The sequence below is a fragment of the Cavia porcellus genome, unplaced genomic scaffold (genome assembly GCF_034190915.1).
Source record: "Cavia porcellus strain 051 isolate PalLab524CR breed Dunkin Hartley unplaced genomic scaffold, mCavPor4.1 scaffold_25, whole genome shotgun sequence".
Taxonomy (NCBI): domain Eukaryota; kingdom Metazoa; phylum Chordata; class Mammalia; order Rodentia; family Caviidae; genus Cavia; species Cavia porcellus.
The window spans coordinates 35,043,307-35,068,432 of NW_026947508.1; the positions used below are offsets into that span (position 1 = coordinate 35,043,307).

General features: G+C 42.8%; 1 protein-coding gene across 1 annotated transcript in view; it reads right to left on the minus strand.

Annotated features, from left to right (window-relative positions):
- Nucleotides 1-2,237: 2,237 nt before the first annotated feature.
- Nucleotides 2,238-25,126, minus strand: part of LOC134472800 (liprin-alpha-1-like) — a 60,535-nt gene continuing 37,646 nt past the window's right edge. The window contains exons 13-22 of the mRNA XM_063235127.1: nt 19,334-19,415; nt 19,033-19,233; nt 16,634-16,726; nt 11,857-12,032; nt 11,676-11,773; nt 9,018-9,193; nt 8,655-8,723; nt 7,791-7,956; nt 4,971-5,040; nt 2,238-3,830 (exon numbers count right to left, since the gene is read on the minus strand). Of these exons, the coding sequence (XP_063091197.1) occupies nt 4,982-5,040; nt 7,791-7,956; nt 8,655-8,723; nt 9,018-9,193; nt 11,676-11,773; nt 11,857-12,032; nt 16,634-16,726; nt 19,033-19,233; nt 19,334-19,415 (1,120 nt within the window). The 3' untranslated portion in view covers nt 2,238-3,830; nt 4,971-4,981. The remainder of the gene's footprint in view (nt 3,831-4,970; nt 5,041-7,790; nt 7,957-8,654; nt 8,724-9,017; nt 9,194-11,675; nt 11,774-11,856; nt 12,033-16,633; nt 16,727-19,032; nt 19,234-19,333; nt 19,416-25,126) is intronic.

Consider the following 25,126-nt stretch of genomic DNA (forward strand, 5'->3'; position numbering starts at 1 on the left):
TCTCCATTCTTTAGCCATCTCTGCACACACTCATCTGTCAGTTATTCCTGTGTCTACCCAGAGAAGGCAGATGTGTGCCAGAGATAGTAAGATCAACAAGCCACGCGGGACTGGCCCCCAGGAGCCTTCCAAAGGAGGAGGAGGGTCCGACACATTAATGTACATATATATATATGGAAATGAGACGAATGTTATAAAGAAATTAATAAGAGTTCTACTGGTGAGCAGATAGGACCTGAACATATCTAGGTAGTCAGGTATTCAGATATGTCGGAGAAATTCACATATGAGGCAAAATCTGCAGTTCTGGAGTGAACAAGATGAGAAGGGAAGAGTTTTCCAGGCAGAGGAAACAGCATGTCCAAAGGTCCTGAGACACAAAAGGTCTTGCCAGGGAAGAAGTCAAAGAAGCTGGGCATGACCAGGATGCAGGGATGCACCAGGTCAATGACAGAGATGGAACAAGGTCATCAAGGAGCTGACGCGGGACAGCAAGGACTTTGGTGTGTATTGTCAAAGAAATAGGAACTTCTTTGGAGAAAGTCAAGCAGAGGAGAGACTTCATAGAGCTTGCACTGTACCAAGATCCCTGTGGCTGTTGTGCATGGGATGTATGACAAGAACATCAGCCAGGGAGGAGCCTAATCAGCCAGTTCCGGCAAACACTGTGGACAGGTGAGACGAGTGAGGCTCTCATGTGACACAGGATGGTTTTCACTGGGGTCCTTGAGGCGTGAGAACAGTTCACATGTGGATTCCTAGAGGAAGATAGGATGCCTGAATTGAACAAACCCCCAAACAGTGTGAGCAGATTTCAGACCCTCCATCTGGGAGCAGCCCAGGTGGGGCTGAGTGGAGGTGACCCAAGGCACCCCTGAGAGCCACCCCTGCAAGCTGTAGAGGTGAGGACTCTCCAGGACTTCCCAGAGGAACTGCTTGCTTCCTTCTGCTACCTCCGCCCACTGTGTGTTCCTGCTCTGTCAGGTGTCACGGGTCTGAAAAACTGTCCTCAAGTAGCACCACAGGTCCTTTGTACTCATGGGTTCTACATCCAAGGAGTGAACCAACTGCAGACTGAGAATATTTCTTTAAAAATCTGCATCTGAATTGGTTTGTTGATGTGTGCTTATACTTCCAGCACTGTGAGGCTGAGGTTTAAGTCCAGCCTAAGCAATTTAGCAACTTACTGAGACCGCCTCAAAATACAAAGGGCCGGGGACAGAGCTTAGTGTGAAGGCCCTGGATTCCACCTCCAGCACCTTGGTGAGGGACGTTGTATCTGTACTGAATACATGCAGATGTTTTTTCTTGTATCTCCTAAAGAGCAAACTACTATTCCCATAGCATTGCCACTGTATTAAGTGTAAGTTATCCAGAGAGGACACAAAGCATCTATGCAGGGACACATGCAGGTTCTACAAATATGATGTATATTCTACCAGGGCCCGAGCAGCCATGGCTCTTGGGATCCTTGGGGTAAATTCCCTCATGAAATACGACAGATGACTGGAAGGCAAAATCACTGACTAATCATTGTCACTAGGGAATTAAGGCCAGGAAATGAGACATAAATGCATGTGGGATATTTGAAATGCATTAAGTGATATGTGGGTGTCCAGAATAGCAGCAGCAATAGCACTAGGATATGGACCATCTACTCACTTACCACCCAGGGACACACCAAGGAACGCTGGAGAGTCTGGCCTCTTCTCTCTGCTCTGCAAACCCCATTCAAAAACACACAGTTTGCAGGGAAAAAGGCTGAGAACCAAGAGCTCAAACCCATGATTACTCTGAGATGCACCATGTGAAACTTGAAAACAGGAGGGTAACACTGTATGAACAAAGGGTCTGACACAGCAGGCAAAGCTGAGCTTGTCAGTGTCCCACCCCCAACTGTGCTGGGGGCGCCTCCCCGCCCTGGTCTAACCAGGCCCAATCTTCAGCAGGACCCCATCTTCTCTTGCCTCATGCCCAGCTACACTTATGTCATCCAGCTTTCTGTCCGGTGATTTCCATAGCGACACTACCTTCAGAGAACCTGCCTGGAGCAGGAAGCAAAACAGCTGTGCCTGAGACAGGGATTTAGCTCAGTGTCATGAGTGCCTGCCTGGCAAGCATGAGGTTATGAGTTCGATGTCTGGTAACACACACACACACACACACACACACACACACACACACTCCAGCCGCACTTAACTTTTAACAAAATCTTGGCCTATTCAAAGAACTCTTCATTGGCAGTGAAAAATGATTCAGAACTTTATTGAAAGAAAGCAATAAATAATACTGTGATTAAAATAGTTCAAAAGTATATATATGTATATGACTGTATACTTTGTTACATACTCAGAAAATTCCACAAAAATTAATAGAAAAAGGGCAGTAATATGGATTGTACAAGTGAATTGTATGCATAAACTAAATTATTTTTTTTTCTTTTTTCTTTTTTTTTTTTTTGTCTTTTTCGTTTTTATCGGTACCAGGGATCGAACTCACGACGGCCTGCTTGCAAGGCAGGCGCTTATGCCGCTGAGCTAAATCCCCAGCCCCTGCATAAACTAAATTAAAAAGGCATGCTGCCTCTACCCATGTATCAGTTGCACAATAAATAACATGCACCCTGATCTGACTCCTTCCTTGCTGGCTTTTTAATATGCCAGTGAAAAGCAAGTTGCTTTTGCTACTTGTTCAATCCAAAATGGCTATGTCATCAAAATCTAAAAATGTATGACTAGTTGAAACATGTTTATAAACCAATGTAAAAAGGTGACTGACATATGAAAAATAAGGCCTTGATTAGTTAGAGTTGTACAACTTTATTTTCAGGGTTTCCTGCTCTCATCTGCTCATGCACCAATGTCTGTGAGATGTGAGCACAGTGCTCAGTGATTGGTCCTCTAAGAATAGCTGGAGGCACCTTCCACATGCTCACGGGAAAGAGGCAGGGAAGGTGCCAGGCTGGGGTCCACCCCTGGCCACTCCAGCCCTGCTGAGAGCAGCTCCCAGCTCATGGCTTCTGGTCAAGTCTCTGAAGACAAGCTCCCCAAGTCCAGAGACAGGATGGGGAAAAGGGAACCAGTGCTAAGAAAGTTCTATAGTGCTCTGGTGCAACGGTTCAGTCCCGACTTTATTAGACTCTGATTTCTTGCTAAAAAAAGAACAGTTAAGGTCAGTCAACCTCAAAATATGACAACTGCTTGGAATGAAGTCTCCTGATTTTAAAATGACTGATGTAGAGCAAGGTGAAGGATAATGCACATTGCTTATGTCACAACAATTTTATAAATGTAGTAAACTGGGCTGGGGATTTAGCTCAGTGGCATAAGCACCTGCCTTGCAAGCAGGCAGTCCTGAGTTTGATCCCTAGTACCGATAAAAACAAAAAAGACAAAAAAAAGTGTAGTAAACTAATTTTTTCAGGGATGGCTTATCATTAAAAAGTTAAATAGTAATAATTACAATATGTGCACAATTTACAAAAGCCGTGTATTTGTTCATAGGGTTTATACATACAAGCACTACAGTACATTCATTTGAAAGACTAAAATTAGATATAAGAACATGAATTGCTTCCAGAGATATCTAAACATAGATGAAAAAGTAAGTAACTATATAAATGAAAAGTCCTAAGTTTACAAAAATAGAAGAAACATTAAATTCTAAAATATTTTCTCTATGTTATTGATGAATTTTTTATTAATTAAAAACTCTGTTATAAAATATCCATATAACAAGTATTAACAGATAGCGATTCGACTGAATTAAAAAATGTAGTCTCTGTTGGATTCCAAATGCTGCACATCATCTGTAGAAGTAGTGCAGGAAAACTGGAAGATAAAAACAAACAGAAAGCCTCTCTTAACACAAACCACCTGGAAAAGGACCATGACTTCAGACACACACGCTGGGGCCCACTTCCCCAGGCCTCCTGCCTCCTCCCTGCTGGAGCGTCAGCAGGCAGAACACTGAGGACCCTGCTCATGGAATAGAGAGGTTTTACATTTTGTGACAGTTTTAAAAGTTAAAGTTAAAAGACTATGGAGCCCATCCCAGATTCCAGCTGAGGCACTGAACACAAGCACAGTAGGCAGAGCTCCAGCTGGGGTTCTGATCACGGGTCAATGACACCTCTGCCATCAGTCAGTCAGAGCTCTAGACCATGAGGACACAAGTGGCTCACTGGCGCCCAGGCATGGCAATGCAGCTTTGTGTTTAAAATGTCTGCCATGTATGGTGGCACGTCTGCAATCCCGTATGTCAGAAGGCTGAGGCAGAAAGATTGCAAGTTTGAACAAGGACTAGATGATCTAGGAAGACCCTGTCCCCACTAAAAAGGGGATGGGGTGCTAGGGATATAGCACAGTGGGAACACTCTGGGTTCAATTCCCCATATATGTGTGCGTACATGTGTGTTTGTAACAAAGCCAGTATAGGAGCTGTGTACCACTGTGTATAAACACAGTGGAAGAGATGCTTTCCAATCTCAGGCTCTGGCCTCCTGGTGTGGTCAGCTTTTGGGGTGCTTTTTTCCTCAGTTGCTGCTTTTCTGCCCACCCCCCAACAATGGCATCAGCAGATCATCACTTCAAGTGAATAGGCATTTTTAGCTTTTAGGAAAAAATGGGGACGAACGTGTTTTTCTTTAAAACTGGAGACACAAGGGACACAGGAGAGGGGAGGTAAAAAGATTTAAGATGTCCTAGTACAGGTACCAACTCTCCATGATGAATTTAAGTACAACTAACTTACTAATAAAAATAAAAGTTAACAGAACAAAAATGACACACAGCCCTCTTTATGGTCAGCTAAAAACCAAAATCGCCTTGATGGGTACAGAGCTACTATTTCTGTCATTTTGAAGTTCCCCATGTAAATTGGCATGGTCTAAACCCACACTGTTAGCCCTGTTACAGCTTCACCCTGCTGTACAGGGATGATCTCCAGGGATTACGCTGCTCTCTACTCACCAACAGGAGGCTTAACGGGAGGAAGTCCTGACTGTCGCAGAATCCAACTTCTGTGTTTCTGATACACTGCCTGTTCCAACAACCATGAGAGGAAGTGTGCAAAAACAAAGTGCTGTTAGTTTTAACACTTCACACGGGGCACAGGTAAGACACACATCTCCACACCTACAATGGTGTCTACTGAGGAATCCTAAGACTGCCTGGGAGAGTGAGGCAAGAGCATCAGAGGGCTGCCCAGAGTGGTTCTGTCACCACCCAAGGGGACACTGGCACCTAAAATAGCAATAGGGCCCCTTGGAAGTGCAAACCACCTCAGTGTGCACATACAGAAAGGACAACCACCTAACATAGCTACTCTGCAGCTCCTTAAGCCACACTTTGATATAGCAACTGGACTTTTCCTTGTGCCCTACAGCTAGACCTCCAGGAATGAATGGGGTGAATCAGCAGCACGAAGGGGAGGAGGGAACCCCAGCTGCTCTGCAGGCACTGCTCTCAGGGTGGGTTGCAGGCAAAGAGGCACAGCCCAGAGGCCATGGCCAGTGCTTCTCAGAAGACTAAAGCTTGTCTCAGTTTCTACAAAAAAGGATGGAGAACACGGAGGCAGGGGTCCTTGTTTGACAAACACTGGGTGGCTAAACAGGCAGTACAGCCCTGTCACAAACTGGGTAAAGAGCTTGCAACATCTTCTGCAGATATTTACACTCCCAGTTGTACAGTGTTTTGTTTTCCTGCAAGTATACCAGGAATACTTCTTGGCAACATCTTGCCATAGCTCTAGAAAAGACAGATAGCTGGCCGTGTTGGTAAGACTGGGCAGTCATTGTAAACCTTCATTCTAAAGTCTAGGAGACATGCTGTAATTTATCTTATACTCTCCACCTCGCAAGTCATTTGTAACAGTCCACCTTCTTACCAATGTGGCATAGACATCTTCTATGTAATTTACCCTGACAACTTTTTCTATTCAATCCATTTAAATTTAGTGTTACACAGTTTGCCTGCACATGCCTGTAATCCTAGCACTCTGGGAGGTTGAGGCAGGAAAACTCCAAGTTCAAACCAGGCCTGGACAATTTAACAAGACCCTTTCTGGATAATAAAAGAAGGGGTGGTGTGTAGTACAGGTAGAAGGCTCCCTCCCCAGTACCACCCCAAACCCCAAAACAACAACCACAACCACAAAAATGCCTCCAAAAAAACAAATCAACAACAAACAGACTCATTAATACTACCCTTTATTTTTGTTTTATTTTGTTGAAACAAGGTCTCCCTGTGTAGTTCACACTGGCCCTACAATCCCTGTGAATTCGAGGCTGGTACTGAGCTCTCAGCAACCTTCCTGCCTTAGCTTCCCCAGTGCCGGGATTACAGGTGATCTCCACACCCAGCTATGTTAATATTGCTTGCAATGTTCAGAGAGAAAATGTGATTCTTATAGTGAAACAGAAATTGAAGGTACAGGGAAAACAACAGAGTACTCATTTAGACTATTTAGTAAGCCAATGGAAATTAAGCTCAAGGCCCGTCACAGCTTACTTACTTATCTATTTTATTTATGATACAAGGTCTTCCTATGAAGCTCAGTATAGCCTTAACCTGGATTTATGATTCACATACATCTCAGATTCATGATTTTCCTGCCTGAGCCTCCCAAGTACTGGAATTACAGGCATGCACTTCCATGCCTTGCCAACATTTGTAAGACACCTTGAGGGAGGAAGTGTTAATTCTTAAGAACTTACTAGTTAAAAGACACACTGGAAAGTGTTCAGCTTTAAAAAGTTTATATAAATGTATTTTTCTCTGATTTTCATACAGGCAAGAAAGAGAAAAAAGGAAAACTACCTACACAGGGGGCTAACAACAGGAAACTTGTAACAACCCCACTGGTACAGTTTATACAGCACAACCATGTACATCAGGAATGAGAAGGAATGAAGTCTCCACCTAACACTGAGATTGTCAGCAATGCACGAGGCTCAGGACTCCATCAGCTTCACCCACATGACACATTGAAGCATCAAAATCACATTACTATGATGCCCAAGTTACAGATATGGAAACTGAGGCACAGCACAGCTGCATGACTTGCTCAAGGTCATGTCCCTGCTACCACAAGAGCTGGATGTGGATGTGGGCTCTCTCAGGACCCTATCAGTGCCTTTTACTAGGTGGGCAGGACTGTCAGGGACTCAAGGTCTCCTCTCAGCCAACTGCACTCTTCAGTCAGCAGTTACATAAGGGCCATCCCGACTGCACTGGAAAGGTCAATGCCTTGCCATCTCTCACTGAGAAGGCAGCAGGGCTGCCCTAGCGGTCTCCACAAGGCTTCTGCCTTCTTCCCTGTCCCTCTTCAGGTGGCACAAGGTAAGTATATGGAAAGATAACACTGGAGGGAAGGGAAAAGGAAAGACAGAGTTGGCAGAAGCTGGAAGTTGTGAGCTAAAGTTTACTCTGCCATTTCTTCTAGTGTGGAGAGAAGTCCCAAGTGTCACACTGCAATTTTCCTGGCAAGCCAGTGCTGCCTGCCACACACTGCACCCCACAGGTGCATCAGCCTCAGCCCTGAGAGCACAGATGGGTGCTCCACTTTATTAGTTGGGCAAGGATGCTAAGGTTCAACCAGACAGATTTTTTAAAAATTCTATTATTGTTGTTAACCATTTTCCAACAAATGTTAGGGCTAATCCTGAACCATTGACACCTGGGCATGCAACCAAACTCAGATGCTTTGTAACACATACAATGGCCACTCTAGGTAATTATTAGCGCGCACATGCTCCCAGCCAGTGTTGCATTACATGGCCCACCACATACCATCCATCTGGATCTCATTGGGCTGCACAGAGTGGGAAGACTTGGAAGAAGAGACTCGGAAGTTTGCAGGGAGTGTCTCTGATGACCCAGTTGCCACGCCATGAATGGCCTTTTCTCTAACCTTCTCTCTCCATGAAGGTGCTCTCCTAAAGTGTTTGTCATGCTCCTGGCAAATGAAAACACAGAACAGGCACACTCTAATAAAGATAACTGTCCTTCAGAAGGACTCCTAAGCCCCTGACTGTTTTGCTTTACTTAGCCTTTCCTGGTGACCTTCCAATGTGCTGCACACACTGGAACTTCAGTGTGAGAGGAAACATGATTACATTCCTGCTGGGCCCCAACTGGAGAAACGAGGGCAGTCCTGGGCACCAGGGATGTGATTTTCTCACCCATCAGAATATTTTATTTCTTACTGTGGACAAGCTCTTGCCTGCTATATAATGTACTTTTATTTATTTTCAAAATATTCTGGCTACAAATAATCCAACAAATGCTTTGCTTCCAGATTCAGCTTCCATCTTCTTTGTGAAAATCAAGTACTCTTGGAGCTCACTGAAGACAATCGTAATGTATGGCAACAGGTTAGTTATGATTTAGCATGAGGGGAAATTTAATATACTTTTGAAAGAAACCTTCCAAACAGAAGAACTGGGGCAGGACAGTCAGCTGTCACCAAAACACAACTTAAGACTTTGATCGCAGGCTGCAATCTGTTTGACAATATAGAAATAATTTTTGAAGGTTGCCAAAAATTAAGTAGTGGACCAAGAGCAAGGATCAGTAGTAGAGCACTCAACTGGCATATGTGAAGCCCTGAGGTTGATTCCTAGCAGTGAGAGGAGAAAAAAGCTGAAAACTTACAACATCAAAACGTCTGACAGTCCCAAGGACCAAAAGGTCGGCAAATTCTTTGTCCAAGACATTTCGAGCCTGAAGTAACAAAACAACAACTAAATATATCTGAAGGATGTTACACATTACAATTTTTTAAAACAAAGACTTCAAAGACTCACATGCTTGCAACACAAACTGGAAAGAAAAGATAGTGAAAAATCAAGCATTTGCTTATTTTGAACTACCATATTATAGATTAGTTATGGAAAGTGATTACTAGTTGTCTAGAGTTAAATTTTCTCTCCATTCAAATGAAAAATAAGTATTCTAGAACCACAGAAAAACCGAACACTGTGGCTAAGCAGACAGAGGCACAGACTCCGTTGTCACCTTTCTGTTCTCTGTCGGGATCTGTAACAACAGGGCCAATGTGTTGTAATCGAAGGCTTCATCTAAGGCCAGCTGTGCGCCATGAACCCCACTCTCTATGAGGTTGTTTGCATATTCTTTAAGGCCAATGGATATGACCCAGCGAATCACTCGATCATTGCTCCAAACAAGCACATCTGTGAAAGAACAAAACAACTGTAAATGTGGCTTCAGAAAACCTCTTCATCATACATGTCCTGCAATGCAGGGGAAAGATTCCTAGCATGGATCTTGATCCCTCAGCTCCTGAAAATGGACTCCACACTCACAAATACTGACAGACACACACCTAGACACAGCTGTTTTGGTTCTGCCTCATTCTAATAAAAACTTTCCCTTTAGAAGCCTCCCCTAGTGCACTCAGGTGTCACAGTAAGATTGTGGATAGGATATATTCAGGGAACAATACAGCATGATTGGCTGAGGATGTAGCTTGGTGGCAGATCACTTGCCTAGTATGTACAAGGCCTGGGGTTCAATCCTAAGACTGCAAAAACATCAGGCTGAGGGTCAGAGTCAGACCTAGCACGTATAAGCATGTTTCCTACACAGACCCCAGAGTCTCCTGAAATGCTTCTCCATCATGAAAGGGGCAGATACCATGACAGTTCAGATACCTTGCTGAGTTCAACACAAACTCTTTGCTTCTGACCTTCTGACCTTCGTTTTCTTTTACTTTTTCTTGTTGTTGTACTGGGAATCAAACTCAGAGCCTTGTGCTTACCAGGTAGGTGCTAAGCCACTGAGCCATACCCCAGCCCCTGTGCTTCTGAAGCTTTGGTCATATCAACATCTTAATATATTACAAAGAAAGAATTTTAAAGACATTCCAGCATATTAGATTTTGGCAATCGTATATCATACAAAGATAATTATTAAATGTATTCTATTACAGACCAAAAAATTGCCACTCTGTAAAAATATATCTGACCACCAATCTTTTCAAAGACTGCTTTTGCCAACTGACAAAATATGGAGAGGGGATATAGAAAACAAATTAAATGGATTAATACATTTCATGTCTGATTTTTTTTTCTCAACTTTGTTTTGGTACCAGGGATCAAACTCATGACCTTGCACTTGCCAGGCAGCCGCTCTGTTGTTGAGCTATATCCCCGGCCATGACTTTCTTTTCTAAATAGACCTCAACGTATTCTTTGTTTTAAAAGAATTAAAACCCAGGCCTTGCACAGACTAGGCAAGTGTCCTACCACAGGGCTACATCCCTGGCCAATAGATAATCCTTTATTTTATTTAGAAAAAGACATCAGAATGAGGATGAAAATAACAGAACCACGATGCAGCCTGAATGAATCAACTATGGAAGACTTGACACAGTGCTTGATCATTATTCAGTAAGTCTCATTTCTTCTCATCACTGCAGTGCTATTAGTAACTACCGAGAATTCTGAGAGACTCTCGTGAGCATGACATTCAGTGTTGTCTTCAGAGAAAATGCCTGTCCCTGTCATACTGAGGGGGCTGCCATGCCCTCTCCTACCTCCTGGCCTGTTTCTGACATGTCTTTCCTTTGCCCACAGGACACTCTGTGGTTTCTGTAAGGACTGCAATCCCAGTTAGTATGGGTGCTGTGGCAGGAGGGTCACAGGTGTAATCCCAGACCAGGGTACTTAGTGAAATTCTGTCTCAAAATAAATAAATAAATTACAAAATTATGGGTGCTAGGCTATTGGTTGCCTTGACCTCTCCCCCCCTCTGGGAGCAGAACTGTGTGCCCTGCATGCTGCCACAGGCCTTAGAAAAAGCTCCCAAGGCTGTAGTTTTAACCTCTATCCAGTAAGCAAAAGGCAGTGGCTTGTTTGCCTTGCTCTGATCTAATAGCATAAGGCAGCATCTCTGAGAGAGCGTATACAGTGTACAACAACAAAAGGAAAACTACATGAAAGAATGCCAGCACCAAGAGGGTAGCCTACAGACTGAGATAAGCACACACTGTCTCAGGGCACCCCTTTTCATCCCTCCTCTTGTTATCATGCCAAGTCAGTTGTTTCCACTTAAAAGTCTTCCCTGATTTATTTTTTTGTGGTACTAGAGACAGAAGCCAGAGCCCTGAGCATGCTAGGCAAGTCTTTTTTCACTGAACTACATTCTTAGCACCCCTAATTTTCAAATCTAGTTTTAGTGTTCTGAGACAGGGTCTCACTAAATTGCCAGGTCGGCCCTGAATTTGTGATCTTCCTGCCTTAGTATTCTTAGTAGCTGGAACTGTAATTTGTGTAATTCCCAGATAAATGTATGATTATTTTGTGCTTTTTTTTTTTTCAGTCCTAGGGATCAAACCCAGGGCAATGCAAGTGGTAAGCAAGTGCCTTATCACTAAGCCCTTGATTTCTTTTTGAGGTACTCAGGAATAAACACAGGGATTTGCACTGAGCTGCATCTCTAGCCCTGTTATACTTTTCATTTTGAGAGAAGGTTTCACGGAGTCCAAGCTGCCTGGGCTAGGCTTGTGACTCTGCTGCTATATCCTCCCAGAGTGCTAGGATTGCAGGTATGTGCCAGCTCAGCTGGCTGCTATACTTTTTCAAACAGGCAATCACCCAGGCTGCCTGGGAGGCAGCAGGCATGTGCTGCATCCATCCGGCATAATGTACTTGCCTTTAACTACATGCTGACTTTCTTCTCTTCTTCTTTCAAGTTCTTTACGATCATAATTTAACCTTTTCAGGCACATAAGTCCACACTGGAAGCTGTTCCTATTTACAAAATAAGGGGTTATTTTATGGTGGCAATGTGAAGTCTCTTGATCCGTTAGGAAGAACCACTTGCACTGCCTCACCTGTGAAAACTGTCAACCATTTTCAGCCGCCCCCGCAGGTCTTTCCTGGTCAGGTGGTCCAGCATCCGAGCATCCACAAGGCACTCCATGAAATAGCTTCGGTACTGAGGTAGGCCCAGGCTGGGCAGCCACTCATTGCCAATCCACTCGTGGTCCATGTCCCCATATGCAAGTGTCTGATTTCAACAAATGAGTGACATCAGTTCAGATGTTTAATCTAGACAACATTCTTAAAGGCTAAATGAATGACAACATTGCTTTTCATAATTTCTAAATATTTGGTCTCCCATTCCTACCTTTTCAAATTCCTAAAGTTTTATCCAACAGAAATCATATTGGCAAAATTTTATGACTCATTTAGGACAATTTACCAAGCTATAGAAAAATCATACCTGTCTATAAATTCCTTTTCTGAATTAGTTTTCAATATAATAATATAGGAATAAAGAATGATCATGACTCATGAACAAGTTTGAAGAATCAATTCAAATCATTCAAATGAGCTCTAGCTGGTTTTGATTTTATTTTTAATACTTTGTCTTCCTAAATGACAAGTGTATTTGAAAATCAGGAAAAGTAAATTTAAAATGATAAATGAACAACTAATGAGACTAAGAACAAAAACAGAAAAATACAATTAAATTTAGAAGACTTCAACACTCCTCTCTTAACAACTGGTTCAATGTGCCAATCAAAAAACCAAAAAGGACTAAGAAAAGGAAAACAATCAGGAAGGCTACGGACAAAAACAATACTGTCAATCAATCTGACCCAGATATAACTTACACTTTTTCCTTTCTTTTTTTTTTGGGGGGGGGTACTGGGAATTGAACTCAGGACCTCATGCTTGCAAGGCAGGTGCTGCACCACTGAGCTAAATCCCCAGCCCCTCCCCACAACCTTTAAAGACAGAGATTCCCATTATATTACCAGGATTGAGTGCAGTGGCTATGCACAAGCACTCCCTATGCAAAGAGATATTGATGCCACTCTTAGTATGATGTCCATCTTAGTTTAATGCCCAATTGTCATAGGACATTATAACAGCCAACTTCTGGGCTCAGTCTCTTGAGTTTTGGCAACTACAGGGGTGCATCATCACATCTGGATTCAGGACGTACTTTTTTGTGGTGTGGTATGGTGGTGCATGCCTGTAAACCCAGCACTCAGGAGGCTGAGACAAAAGTATTTCGAGTTTGGGACTAGTCTGCACTACACCAAAAATAAGGAATCATGGTAAGTAGGTTTACTGACTCAGGAATAGGTTGGTTCACCAACTGAGGAGGAAAAAAAAAAAATCAATGAAATTTGCCCAATTACGAGATCAGCAAAGAAAGCCATGTCTCATAATACCTTATGTGGCACAAGATCCATCATTCAGTTATGAAACTCAGCATTCTAGGACGAAAGACCCACCGCCTCAATCTATTAAGGGTCATCTACCAAAAGCCTGCAGCTAAAAACCTCACAATGAGGGACCAAATGTCTCCCTGAACGGAAAGAAGCACAAGGGGTGTCCACTGTCACCGTTTATGTTTGGCTGTGCTGGAGACCTGGCCACTGTAATGGCAGGAAAAACATAAAAATGGCATGAGTTGAGAAAGACATAAACCTCTCTTTATTAGTAAATGACACAATTATCATTGTTGAAAAAGTCTATGAAATAGCTATTAGGATTTATACATGAATTTAGCAAAGCTGCTGAATATACAATGAATACACAAAAATTAACATTTCTAAATATACAAAATGAACTGGAAATTGAGATTTTAGAAGTATCTTATATAATGGCACTAAACTGCATAAAATCCTTAGCAACCAATTCAACAGAATATGTCCAAGGTCTGTACAATGAAAAATAGACATGATATACAACCACTTCACAGAGAATGGTTCGTTATGCTCTCCAGCTAAGGAAGATTAAATTACATTCACAGGAATCCTAAGGTACATTGAGGAATCCTTTAAAATAAAAACTATCCATTCCCATCCATCCTCTCCTGGCTTGAACTCAGGGTTTCATACCTGCTAGGCAAGCACTCTAACCTGAGCTACATCCCCAACCCCTTACAACAGGGTCTCACTAGGCCCAGGCTGGTCTCTAAGTTGATATCTTCCAGCCTCAGCCTCCTGAGTTCTGGGATTACAGTCATAAACCACCATGCATGGCCTCCATGTTTGGTTTAGAACAATGGATTCCACTCTAGTATTTTATTTGTTCCAGTCAAGATACAAGGGATGGCTCAGCTAAGAGGAATGTTCCAATTCTAACAGAAAAGATTTCATAACTTTCTTTAAATGATGAGTGACAAATATACCACTATGGTAACCATTAAGATACCTAACAATGTTACCATGATGCAGTCCTTTGAGTCATACTTTCATGGGCCTGGGATTCACAGCCTGAATATTTGATGTTTTCTGGCCTGCTGACTATGCTCTCTTCTAATGAGTAGAAGAAATCTTCCAAATAAAAAGCTGTGCGGAAGCAAACCCTCCATATCTCTGTTTACTACTTTTGCAGTTGCTGATAATGCAGATTCTGACAGCTCAGACTCAGTTTGAGGGAGAGCCTCCTCCTCTCCCTGGCTGCCACCACAGCCTTCTGAAGAAGTGTGCAAAGGGACCTCATGCTCCAAGCATGGACAAGTCACGCTCAGTCTCAAGGTCAGTAAAATGCGAGCTCCATGAGAGTGGGACTGCAGCTGTCCTGCTCATTAATGGCTCCTGGCAGCTGGCACAGCCTTCTTACACAGCCAGTCATATCTTACATCTGATATGCGAACAGTTCTGACCACACTTGAGTGTTCCTTCCAAAGCTCAGTCAGGAGTGAGGCCACCCAGTGCCAGCACGGGCAAAGCACAATGCTTTGTGCTAGCATAGCTCTGTCCTAGCAGCTCTGTCTGGGAAAGGATGGTGGCAAAGTGCACCAAGCTTCTGCAGAACATTGCATGTGGGGTAAATCTGGAATCTTCTGCATGGGCCCCTTTTATATGGTCACTGCAAAAAGCAAATGTTAAGCTTATTCAACTACACTTTATGTCTCTGATGCTATTTCATATTGAAGTGGTGACCATATTCTACTTTGTCTTTTGGAATATATTGAAACTTACGTAATTATGAAATGCACTGCTTAATTCACTGATGGTCATTGTTGGTCCTGTAGAGAGACCTCTAACTAGGTGAATTTAAGTGATTCTAGAGGCAGGGAGTATCTAAACCCAGGGAGGGAAACCCAGTTAGTAGCTATTCTCTTTCTTCTTAGTTTTTGTTTCTAAACTTTTTGTAATTTTGAGACAGGATTTTACTATGTAGTTTAGGCTGACCTTGAACTCACTATGTAGCCTATGCTGGTCTCAAATTTGCAACAAACATGCTTGATCAACCTCCCAAGTCCTGGGATGACCCATATGTGTCACCAAGTTCCACCTCTCTTTTTTTCAAATGAACAAACAAAACAAACAACCAAGTGCTATAACTGAACAACCTTTAGAAATGCAAACAGAAGCAACTGTTTCAAGCATCATCTTGGAATCAGCAAATTCTAATCTTAACTCATTTATACTTGCTTTCAGACATATGCTAACTCTTCTGAGCCCCCGAATACCGTGCCCCTGGGAAAAGCTGAAGAACTACAAGTCCCCTGGTACTGCACTGTGCCCACCAAAGACCCAAGAGGGCAGAGGGATGCTGGGAATTTAACCAAGTCATCTGACTCAGACACTGTAAAACATGGGGCAGAGCTTTCTGTGTAGTGAAGAGTTAGGCAGCTGAAATTCAATCTCTGTGAAGTGATAAGCCTTAATTTCTGAGAACTCCATTACTAAGATCTTTAACTCAACACAGTAGGGCAGTACTTAGTCAAATAACCATATAAAGACATAGAGGGAAAGGCCCCGTGCCAACTTTCAGGTTTAGAAGTCTATTTCATGATTTTTTTCAGCAGTACATTTTAGAACAAAACTAACCCAGCAACGAACTACATGTACATAAACTCAGGAGTTGCCTAAACCAGGGGACTTTGTATAAAAGATTCTATTCATAAATAAAACAACCTTCGTTCAAAGTAATTTCCATGATCCCATATGGGAAATGTTCAAAATTATCCATGAGATGTAATCTTTAATCCTGTGATTTATTTGATTACATTCTTCAAGTCATTAATGATACTATGAATAAATTAAGGTGTGAAAAACACCTACTAAAGCAGGTCACACAAGTTTACATCCTCAATTGCTTTTTGTTGCTACAGAGTGAAGAAATATTATAGAAAGACTCCAACCTTATCCAGCTTCCCTCCTCATCTTCCTGATGTTAGGTTGTTAGGAATGTAAAAGAACATAACTATTAGTATTAGTGAACTTTAGTAGTGTAAGCAAATTAATTCTGCAGGGAACATGCACCTTGACTGAGTGAAAAACATTCAAAATATCAATGCCTCATGCAAAAACTCATGAAAATCCAAGAATTTCAATTTTCCATGCAAGGAGCAGACTTTTTCCATGCCAACTAACCTCATACAGTAGACTGTTGGCGTTAGACAACCACAACGCAGTGCTCAATGGAGGTCTCTCCAAAAGGAGAAGCAAATTACATCTTCTCTAAATGGGGCAAATCTATAAACTAAATTCTTGTAAAAATCTAAAAAATGCAAATATGACTATACGCTATGAGCTAATAACCTAAAAAGAACACATTATATTTGAAACAAATGCAAATTAACTTTTGTTTTCAACAAAAGACAAAGGGCCCTTTGGTCTGGAGTAGGAAACCCACTTTGGAACATGAGCTGCAGGGCTGACTGACCATCTGAGATGTGGCTGCGAGTGTTTCCATCTCTTCATGTGTTAACCAGACATTTCCTGTGGTCTAAGGTGACCCCAGTGCACCAGCCACATCCAGGGCAAGGGAAGCGTGACAGAAAGGAGAAGGACGCACATATGAGCCACAGGCACAGTAAGGAGCCATGAGGCAAAGGTCACTCTTTGCACATTTTCATTTCAGGCACCCACAGAGAAAGCCAGAGATCATTAACACAGGCTCATCCTCTTTTAAACAATAACAGTGTGGTCGGAATATAAGGAGAACAGCACACAATTTCCAGATCACATGCTTAAAAGTATGGATGAGAACATACTTTATATTTCTGAAAAGTTACTTTCCCCAGTAACTGATGATTCAATAGACAGTATTTTCAATAGTCTCACCATGTTGGAGGTATAGCTCATGATAGGGTTTTTGCCTGGCTCTCCCAAAGCACTAGGTTTAAGCCTCAGTACAGCAAAACAAAAGAATAAAACAAAACACACAGAAAGCAGTCTCACCCCAACACAGGCTAACAACAGGATGCTCTGGCCTTGGCTTCCTGTGGCTGCTTTCAGCAGATGATCCAAAGCCAGAGGAAGCCCAGGAGGCCAGGGCACAAGATAGTGAGCACAGGAGAGCCAAACAATGCAAACACCAAAAACAAAGCACTTGTCACCATCTGAGTCAAACCTGAGACTGATGGCCACTCTGCTAGCCCACTGTAAGCTCCCCAAGAACAGCAATTTCTGTGTTTGTAACTGGTGATATGGAGAGTCTTTCTGATGTGAGGTCTAGTCCTTGCCAATAGTTCAACTGAATCACAGAAGCTCCCTTTTGAAAGAGGGTTCTTAAAAGCTTTGAAAAAGCCATGCAGCATCTTCATTTCTACAAAGCCCACATTAATGTGGAAATAGCTGCAGAACAGACTGATACTGGTTACAAAACATTCCACCAAGGGAAAGTGTTCTTTGGCCATACGTTAAAAAAAAAAAAAAAAGGCTTATTGTTCATTTTCATAATTCTCTAACAACAAAATCTTCACACTTTTTTGTGTATAAAGTTACTGTAGGCAGACCTTGCTCTGCTGCTCAGAAGGATGTCTACACAGCTCTAAGAGTTTGTTGAACATCTAAATGAAAAACCCCTGAACTTTGCAACTTAAGAGCTGGCCTGCTCTTCCCTTCTAATAACCACCAATGTTTCATCAGAAGAGTCACCAGGAAGCTCTTTGAGGGCTCTTCACTACTCCCCAAGTGGACAGCATCTTTGTGAGCACAGGCATGGTTGGACAGACACATGCAGCTCCCAAGACCCAGAGCACCTGCTGGTGCCGTGACACACAACCACAGTGCATCTAGGAAACTCGGCATTTTTCCTCCTTTAGTTCTTGTAGGGAAAAAAAGACATCCACAAAGAAGAGAAGCTTAGAACTGTCCAGGAACCAGTGGATTTCTGGGAGGTGACTACCCCTTGTTAGCATGTCAACTGTATGTCAGTGGCACCTCTGGACTGCCACAAATTACAGTTACTCTGTAAGTCCCGCCTATATGTGCAGTGATGCAGATGCACTCACACGCACAAGACTGAAGGAAAGAAGCCACACACAACAAAGTAAGGGCAGCCCAACCTAGTTTATAGCCAAGGGGCCGTAGCCAGGTGCTTATTTATGCCCGGGGATTGTATGCAAGGGTTTATACATTCCTGGGCTTATCTGTATATTTTGCTACCTGTATACTTGAAGAAAAACAATATTTTCCGCATATAATTTGCTTAGCAAGTACCTTTATATACCGTACAAGTACTAATTATTGTTTGAACTATGAAATAGAAATCAAAGTTCAAGGATGAAATGCTACTTAAAATGTTAACTTTTCCTTCCTCAAGAGGTCCTTACACTTACTCAGTTTTGATAAATTCATACGTACATTTGTGACAATCAATTTTCTACCTTTCAAAAAGCCTTCTTTCTTAAAGAAGGCCTTTCTAACCAAGTTTTATTCATTTATTTAATTATTTATTTTTTGGTCTTTTCTGAAACGGGATCTCATTACTCAGTTCAAGCTGCTCACACTGTAACCCACTGGCCTAGAACTCACAGTGATCCTCCCACCTCAGCCTTCTGAGTGCTGGAACTACAGGCATGTGCCACCACGCCTGGCTTTAACCACACTTTTACACAAGCAGTTCACACATTTTCTTTGGATCACTCAACCCCTCCAAGTTAGGGGTTGTACTATGCTTTCCTGAAATTTTAAGTTGAAACCACCCTGTATGATTAGGAAGCAGCACGGAAACATTAGCAGGCTACTGCTTTTGTGGGCTCTGCCTTCCTCCTCCACAGAGGGCACACAGAGCCTCTGTGAACATACCTTTTTCAATGTGGGTGGAGCCGAAGGGCTGGTGAGCCACAGGGTTTCCTGGATGGCCAGCCGCAGCTTCAGTCTGTGCAGAGGGTGGCTGATGCCAATCTCTTGCTGGATCTGTCTGTCTGACAGAGCTGACATGATGGCCCCACTTTTCACATTTGCTCTGCAGGCAGCCACATAGCAAGCAGGCATCCCAACCCAGAGCTAGAAAGAAGAATGAAAAGACCAGAACATCAGGTAGAGACAGGAGATGCACGACAAGCTTGTGTCATGTAGCATAGGTCTCTGTAGTAAAGGGATGTACCTCCAGCCATTCAACCACGGTTGGCCCGTCCCACTGTGAAAATGGTAAGCCTTGCCTCTGGGCTTCCTCCAGCAACTCAGGCCTGTGAAAAAGAAGACATTCAAATTAAAGAAGCACTGTTACACATCCAACAAGTTAATGGAACAGTCTCTGAGCATTTTCAAAAGTATAACACATATTCTCAGTTCCTTTTATCTTCTACAGTTTTAATGTTATTAACATCATTCTTGTAATGACAGTCACACACATACTATGGAGAACGCCTGAGTAAATAAAAAATGCTACAGAGTTCTCTTGATTCCCAGTCAAATCACCATTACTTCAGAGAATTGAAGAATTACTACCAACTTATAAAACTCAAGCAGAATTTTCATATCCAAGGTAGTAAGACAATTAGGGGAAAACATGAAACCCTACTTCAACAATGAAGAAACAGTATCTAGGAAGAGGAAACCACACCTCAGTTGAGACATCAGTGCCTAATTTTGTGAGAGACTTTAAAAAACAGTGTTTTTGGGGGGTGGTTGTGGTTTGGGGAATGTTGAGACAAAGTCTTGCTATGTATGTAGTCCAGGTTGGCCTCAAACTCTGTGTAACCAGTCTCCCCCAGTGCTTGGATTATAGATGTGTTTCATACTCCCAGCTGTAATGCAGACTTTTAACCACAAAAAGATTATCGTCTAATACAGCAAACAAGTAACAGAGGACAGTTTCTATTGTACACTGCTCTTTAAGTAAACGGGTACTTGATAAGTCACTGGGTCATTCTGTGGTTTTAACCCATTGATCTCTTCTTTAGCCAGCCATTCAACACCTCCTTCAATGCCGAATGTATCACCAGCACAGAAACTCATGCAATACCAAGGCAGTACTGCAGGGAAGTGGGTAGGTGAGTCTTGCATGCACTCCGTAATGTGATTTGAGGTTTCATATATGCTTTATTTCTAAAGACTCAAGTTACACTTTTACTATACTAACATCTCTAAAAGTGATTTGTGTAACACAGTTATGTGAAACAGTAACATTGTAAGCATGGTAAGTCTGACATTAGAACACAAAGGACAAGTATGTTTCAGATACACAAAAACCCTAGTCAGTCTCAGTCAATCAGTCTCTCTTCCCCTTTTCTTTCTTTTGGAAACTTATGTTCCTAAGTAAAATGTTTCATATACAATTTCAACTAAGAGTTCCTTAAGTTACCGCTAAGCTTACAGGAACAATCACCAGGGAGTAACTGTACCAGAGAAGGCAGCAAATGTGTTATCTCAGATGAAACAAGAAAAAAAAAAAACAAAAAAAAGAAGAAGAACAACAACAACAACAACAATTTTCTAGTTGAAACAAGCAAAGCTATTCACAGAGAAACAGATCAGCAGAAGTGTGCTCCTAAGTACAAGAAGTAGTAGGCTACTGTCATGGTTTATGTCTGTGGCCCCCAGGCCTCATGCATTTTCATTGTGCATTTGTGATGGTTCATTGTCTAGTGCTTGGATTCATGGTGTCAGTGTTACACCCACATAAGAGTGGAGCCAGGATATGATGTAATGGTAGGAAGAAAGTGTATCTTGCTCTTTGCCTGTTCCTACTTGCTGTTTGCAGCCACCATGAACTGTGACCCAGCCATGCCCACCTGCCTTGGAGCCAACTGAGTGTGGACTGAAACCTCCAAAAACTGTAAGAAATAAACTTTTCCTTTCCAAACTTGGGCTTCAGGTATTTTGTCTCAGCAATGAGTAAAAAGTAACTAAGACAGAATTTGGTACCGAAGAATGGGGTTGTTTGCTGTGACTATACCTTACCATGTTTTTCAAGAAATGGCTTTGGAAATGGCTTGTGGGCAGAGTTTGGAAAGGTTTGGATGTGTTGCCTGGATGCATAGAGCTAGAGCAGCTTAGGCAGTTCTGTAGAGGAGATAGTGGTCACAGCTCAGGAGACCAGAAGGCTGATAGGAAGCCTGATGGTAAAGACCAGGCCTGGGAGATTTCTGCTGGGAAGAAGGACTGCAGTGGTTGTTGGACTCCCCATGATGTGAGTTATGGGTTGGCAGAAAGTTGTCTACATTTTGCTCATGTCCAGAGACTTTGCCTGAGACTGAAACAAAGGGCAATGGACTGATTAATCTTGAAAAAGAAATTAAAAAGCAATCAAATGTTGAGTCTGTGGCATGGCTACTGTAGAGGGCTTTTAGCCAGCTTTATGTTGCAAATCAAGAGGAAAGAGCCCAGCGGGATAATTTGCAATACTGTGAGTTTGGCCAGAAAGAATATTTCAGGAAGGCTGTGGATTGTAAAGACAGTGGAGATTCTGATGGCTGAGGGAAAACAGAGAAATAAGAAAGATGGGCCGGGGGCATCCCAGGAAGCAGGTCCCAACCCTGTGCAGCCTCACTGCAAAGGTAAAAGAATTTTTTCAGAGGAGAAAGCTGCAGAGCACCAGGTTCCAGAATGGCGACAGAGACCACATGAGTTTCCAGAATGGTGACAGGCCACATGAGGTTCCAGAATGGTGGCAACATAGAGAAGCTTTTCCTCACAATCAGTTAAACAGAGCCCTGTGATCCAGGCAACTGACCCCTACAGCCAAGAGAGAGAAAAGCCTGAGTACTGCTCTAGCTAGCAGCAAACCTTGGCAACATCCACATGGTGCTGATCTTAGGTGCTAGGAAAATGCACAAATTCTGAGGGTAAGATGGCTTCTACCTCTATTGCAAAGGGCCTGGGAGGCCAAGCTGTGTGCCCCTGAGAGGGCAATTTGTGAAGACATAAAGGTGAAGCCAAAGGTGCAGTGGAGACCCCAAAAGTTTGGAAAAGCCAGAAACATGGACGATCCAAGGAAAGCTCCAAAAAGCAAGCAGAGAGGATTTAAGAGAAAAGCTGCAGGAGGTGAAATCCCTGGAAGTGCCTTGGGGGTGGAATCACACAAGCCTTTTGGAGCTTGTAACCATATTGCTTCAGATGCAGAGCAAGGAACTCTAGGACTTAATGTTCATCCTGCTGGATGTTGGATTTGCTTTGTTTCCAATGCTTTATATTCCCCTGTTTGTAACTTTTGGAATAGTAATGTTTATTTTGTGCCTTTGCATTTGAGAAATGTTTAAACTTGTTTCATTTGTACAGGGGTTACAGTTAAGAGTTTGCCATAGATCATGGAGGAGACATGGGACTTGGACTGTTCAGCAATGCTGAAACTTAAGACTTTGGAAACTCTTGGTGGTGGACTAAATGTCTTTTGTATAAAGGATGTACAAGAGTCCTGGGGGCCAGGGGAGGAATGTCATGGTTTATGTCTGTGGGCCCCCAGGCTTCATGTATTTGTATTGTGCATTTGTGATGGTTTATTGTTAGTGCTTGGATTGATGGTGTCAGTGCTATACCCACAGAGGGGTGGAGCCAGGATGTAATGTAATGGCAGGGAGAAGGTGTGTCTTGCTCTTTGCCTGTTCCTGCTTGCTGTTTGCAGCCACCATGAACTGTGGCCCAGCCATGCCCTGGAGCCAACTGAGTGTGTGAAACCTCCAAAAACTGTAAGAAATAAACCTTTCCTTTCCCAACTTGGCCTTTAGGTATTTTGTCTCAGCAATGAGTAAAAAGTAACTAAGACAGCTACCAAACCTGGCTACAGAGCTGCTATGACTCATTTAAGGAAACAAGAAACACACACACACACACACACACACACACACACACACACACAGAAAGAGAGAGTGTGTGACAAACATACAGAGAGACAGACAGACAGACAGACAGACAGACAGACAGACTGACTGACCCCAAGAAGCAGTGTAAATCCATTTCTGGGTAAAGATCTGAAATTCTGTAATATTAAGTGAGGGTCTGTCCTGGATGCTCTGGCCAGGCCAGGGAAGAGGAAGACTACTGCTGTAGGTCAGAAGCACTTCTAGATTATGTGCCTATTCAAATAGACTAAGTAAGAACTATGTCCTCAGTAGTCTAAAAATGATTTTGTTGGTGTTTTCATTATTTTTGATGGTACTGGGGATGGAACCAAGCACTCATTGAACTAAACCGCCAGCCATTTGTACTATACTTTTTATCTTGAGACAGTTTCTTAAGTTGCCTAGAACAATGGTATTGTCATCATAAATGACCCTCCTGCCTGGACCTCCCAGGTAGCTCGGATGATTAAAGGTACATACCACTGCACAGCTGTAATTTGTGAAAGTACATACCAGACATGTACTGCAAACAAGAACAAGGCCCACTACCTGAAGCTTGGTATAAACTGCTGCTGCCTTTACATCCTTCCTCCTCCTTACACCTGCATCCAGATGCAGCAGTGGGAGTGGTGTGAAGGTAGCAGAAGTAGGATGATGCATTCAAAAGTCATGGGATGTTAGGAAATAACACAGAAGACCCTGGCTGGGGAGTTGGCCCAAGTTCCACCTACAGGTAGCTACACCTCCCCTACCAGGTAGTTTGTGGACTACGAGATTGGGCACCTAACCTTGGTTAACACGATAGGTGGGCACATTAGAGTCCAGTTTTCTTGAGAGTTGTTCCCAAAAGTGTACAGAAGGATCCTGTGTTAAGATGCAGAATCTGGAGCCTGCAGACACTTCTGAGCACCTCTACTCTGGCTCTTTGCAATGTTTGGTGATATGCACAACTACCTTCCTTTTACACTGGGTATTGAAACTGGATCTCTTTTGCTTGCTACTGCACATACTTAGTACAGACACCCATTTGTCCAAATCTGTGACCTCCAAGAACTAAATGGCTTCACAGTGTTTACTCACCTACCTGACTATCCACTTAGGTAAGGTTATCCGTCTACCCATATGATTAGTTTGGAATAGGAGAACCACCTATTTCCTCCCCCTCTACTAAAGCTGCAAACATTTAAGCTTTAGCAACATTCATTCTTTTCTTGCTCAACTTCCCAAATAATAACTCTTCCAGCTCTGAGCCCCAAAGCTTCAAGCAAGGTAATCAAGCTGGGTATGGTGGCATCATCTATAATCCAGCATGTGGGAGATGAAGGCAAGAGGATTACCATGAATTCAAGGCTAGTCTGGACTACATAAGGAGCCCCCAGGGGAAAAAAAGGAAAAATTTAAAAAGAGCAAATAAAAACATAGTAACCAGTGGGGGGGGGCATACTCTGCAGAATGTCCATCATCTGTCCACACTGAATAGCCACCAAGGGCATCTGAATAATATGTCAGTAATCCTAGATGTTGATGTGTCATATCCATCAACTCCAGAAGAAAACCCCTTTGGTTTCTTCTGATATTTGCTTGCTCCTGGGCTGTGAGATATCATATCCCAATAGATGTGACAGGCAGGCCAAGCTGGGGCCCTTTGCAGAAGGTGGCTGGGCACTAGATTGCTCTGTTCCTGACATTGTCAGAGCTTCTTTTCTTCAGCTTATAGCTTCTCCCATAGAACCAAACACTAGACACCAGGGTTGATTTTTATAATATCTGCTCTAATGCCAGGATGATGGTACACACCTGTAATCCCAGTACTTTGGAAGCTGAGGCAGGAGAATTGCTATGAGCTGAAAGTCAGCCTGGGTTACATAATGATTTCAAGTCCAACCTGAACAACACAGTGAGACCCTTTTTTAAAAAAAGAAAAGGAGGCCAGGAATTTAGCTCAGCAGCATAGCACCTGCCTGGCAAGTGCAAGGGCATGAGTTTGATCCCCAGTACCAAAAAAGGAAAAGAAACAAACACACACACACACACACACACACACACACACACACACACACACACACACACACACAAACACAGAGTATCTGCTCTAATGCAAACTGATATGGGAACCT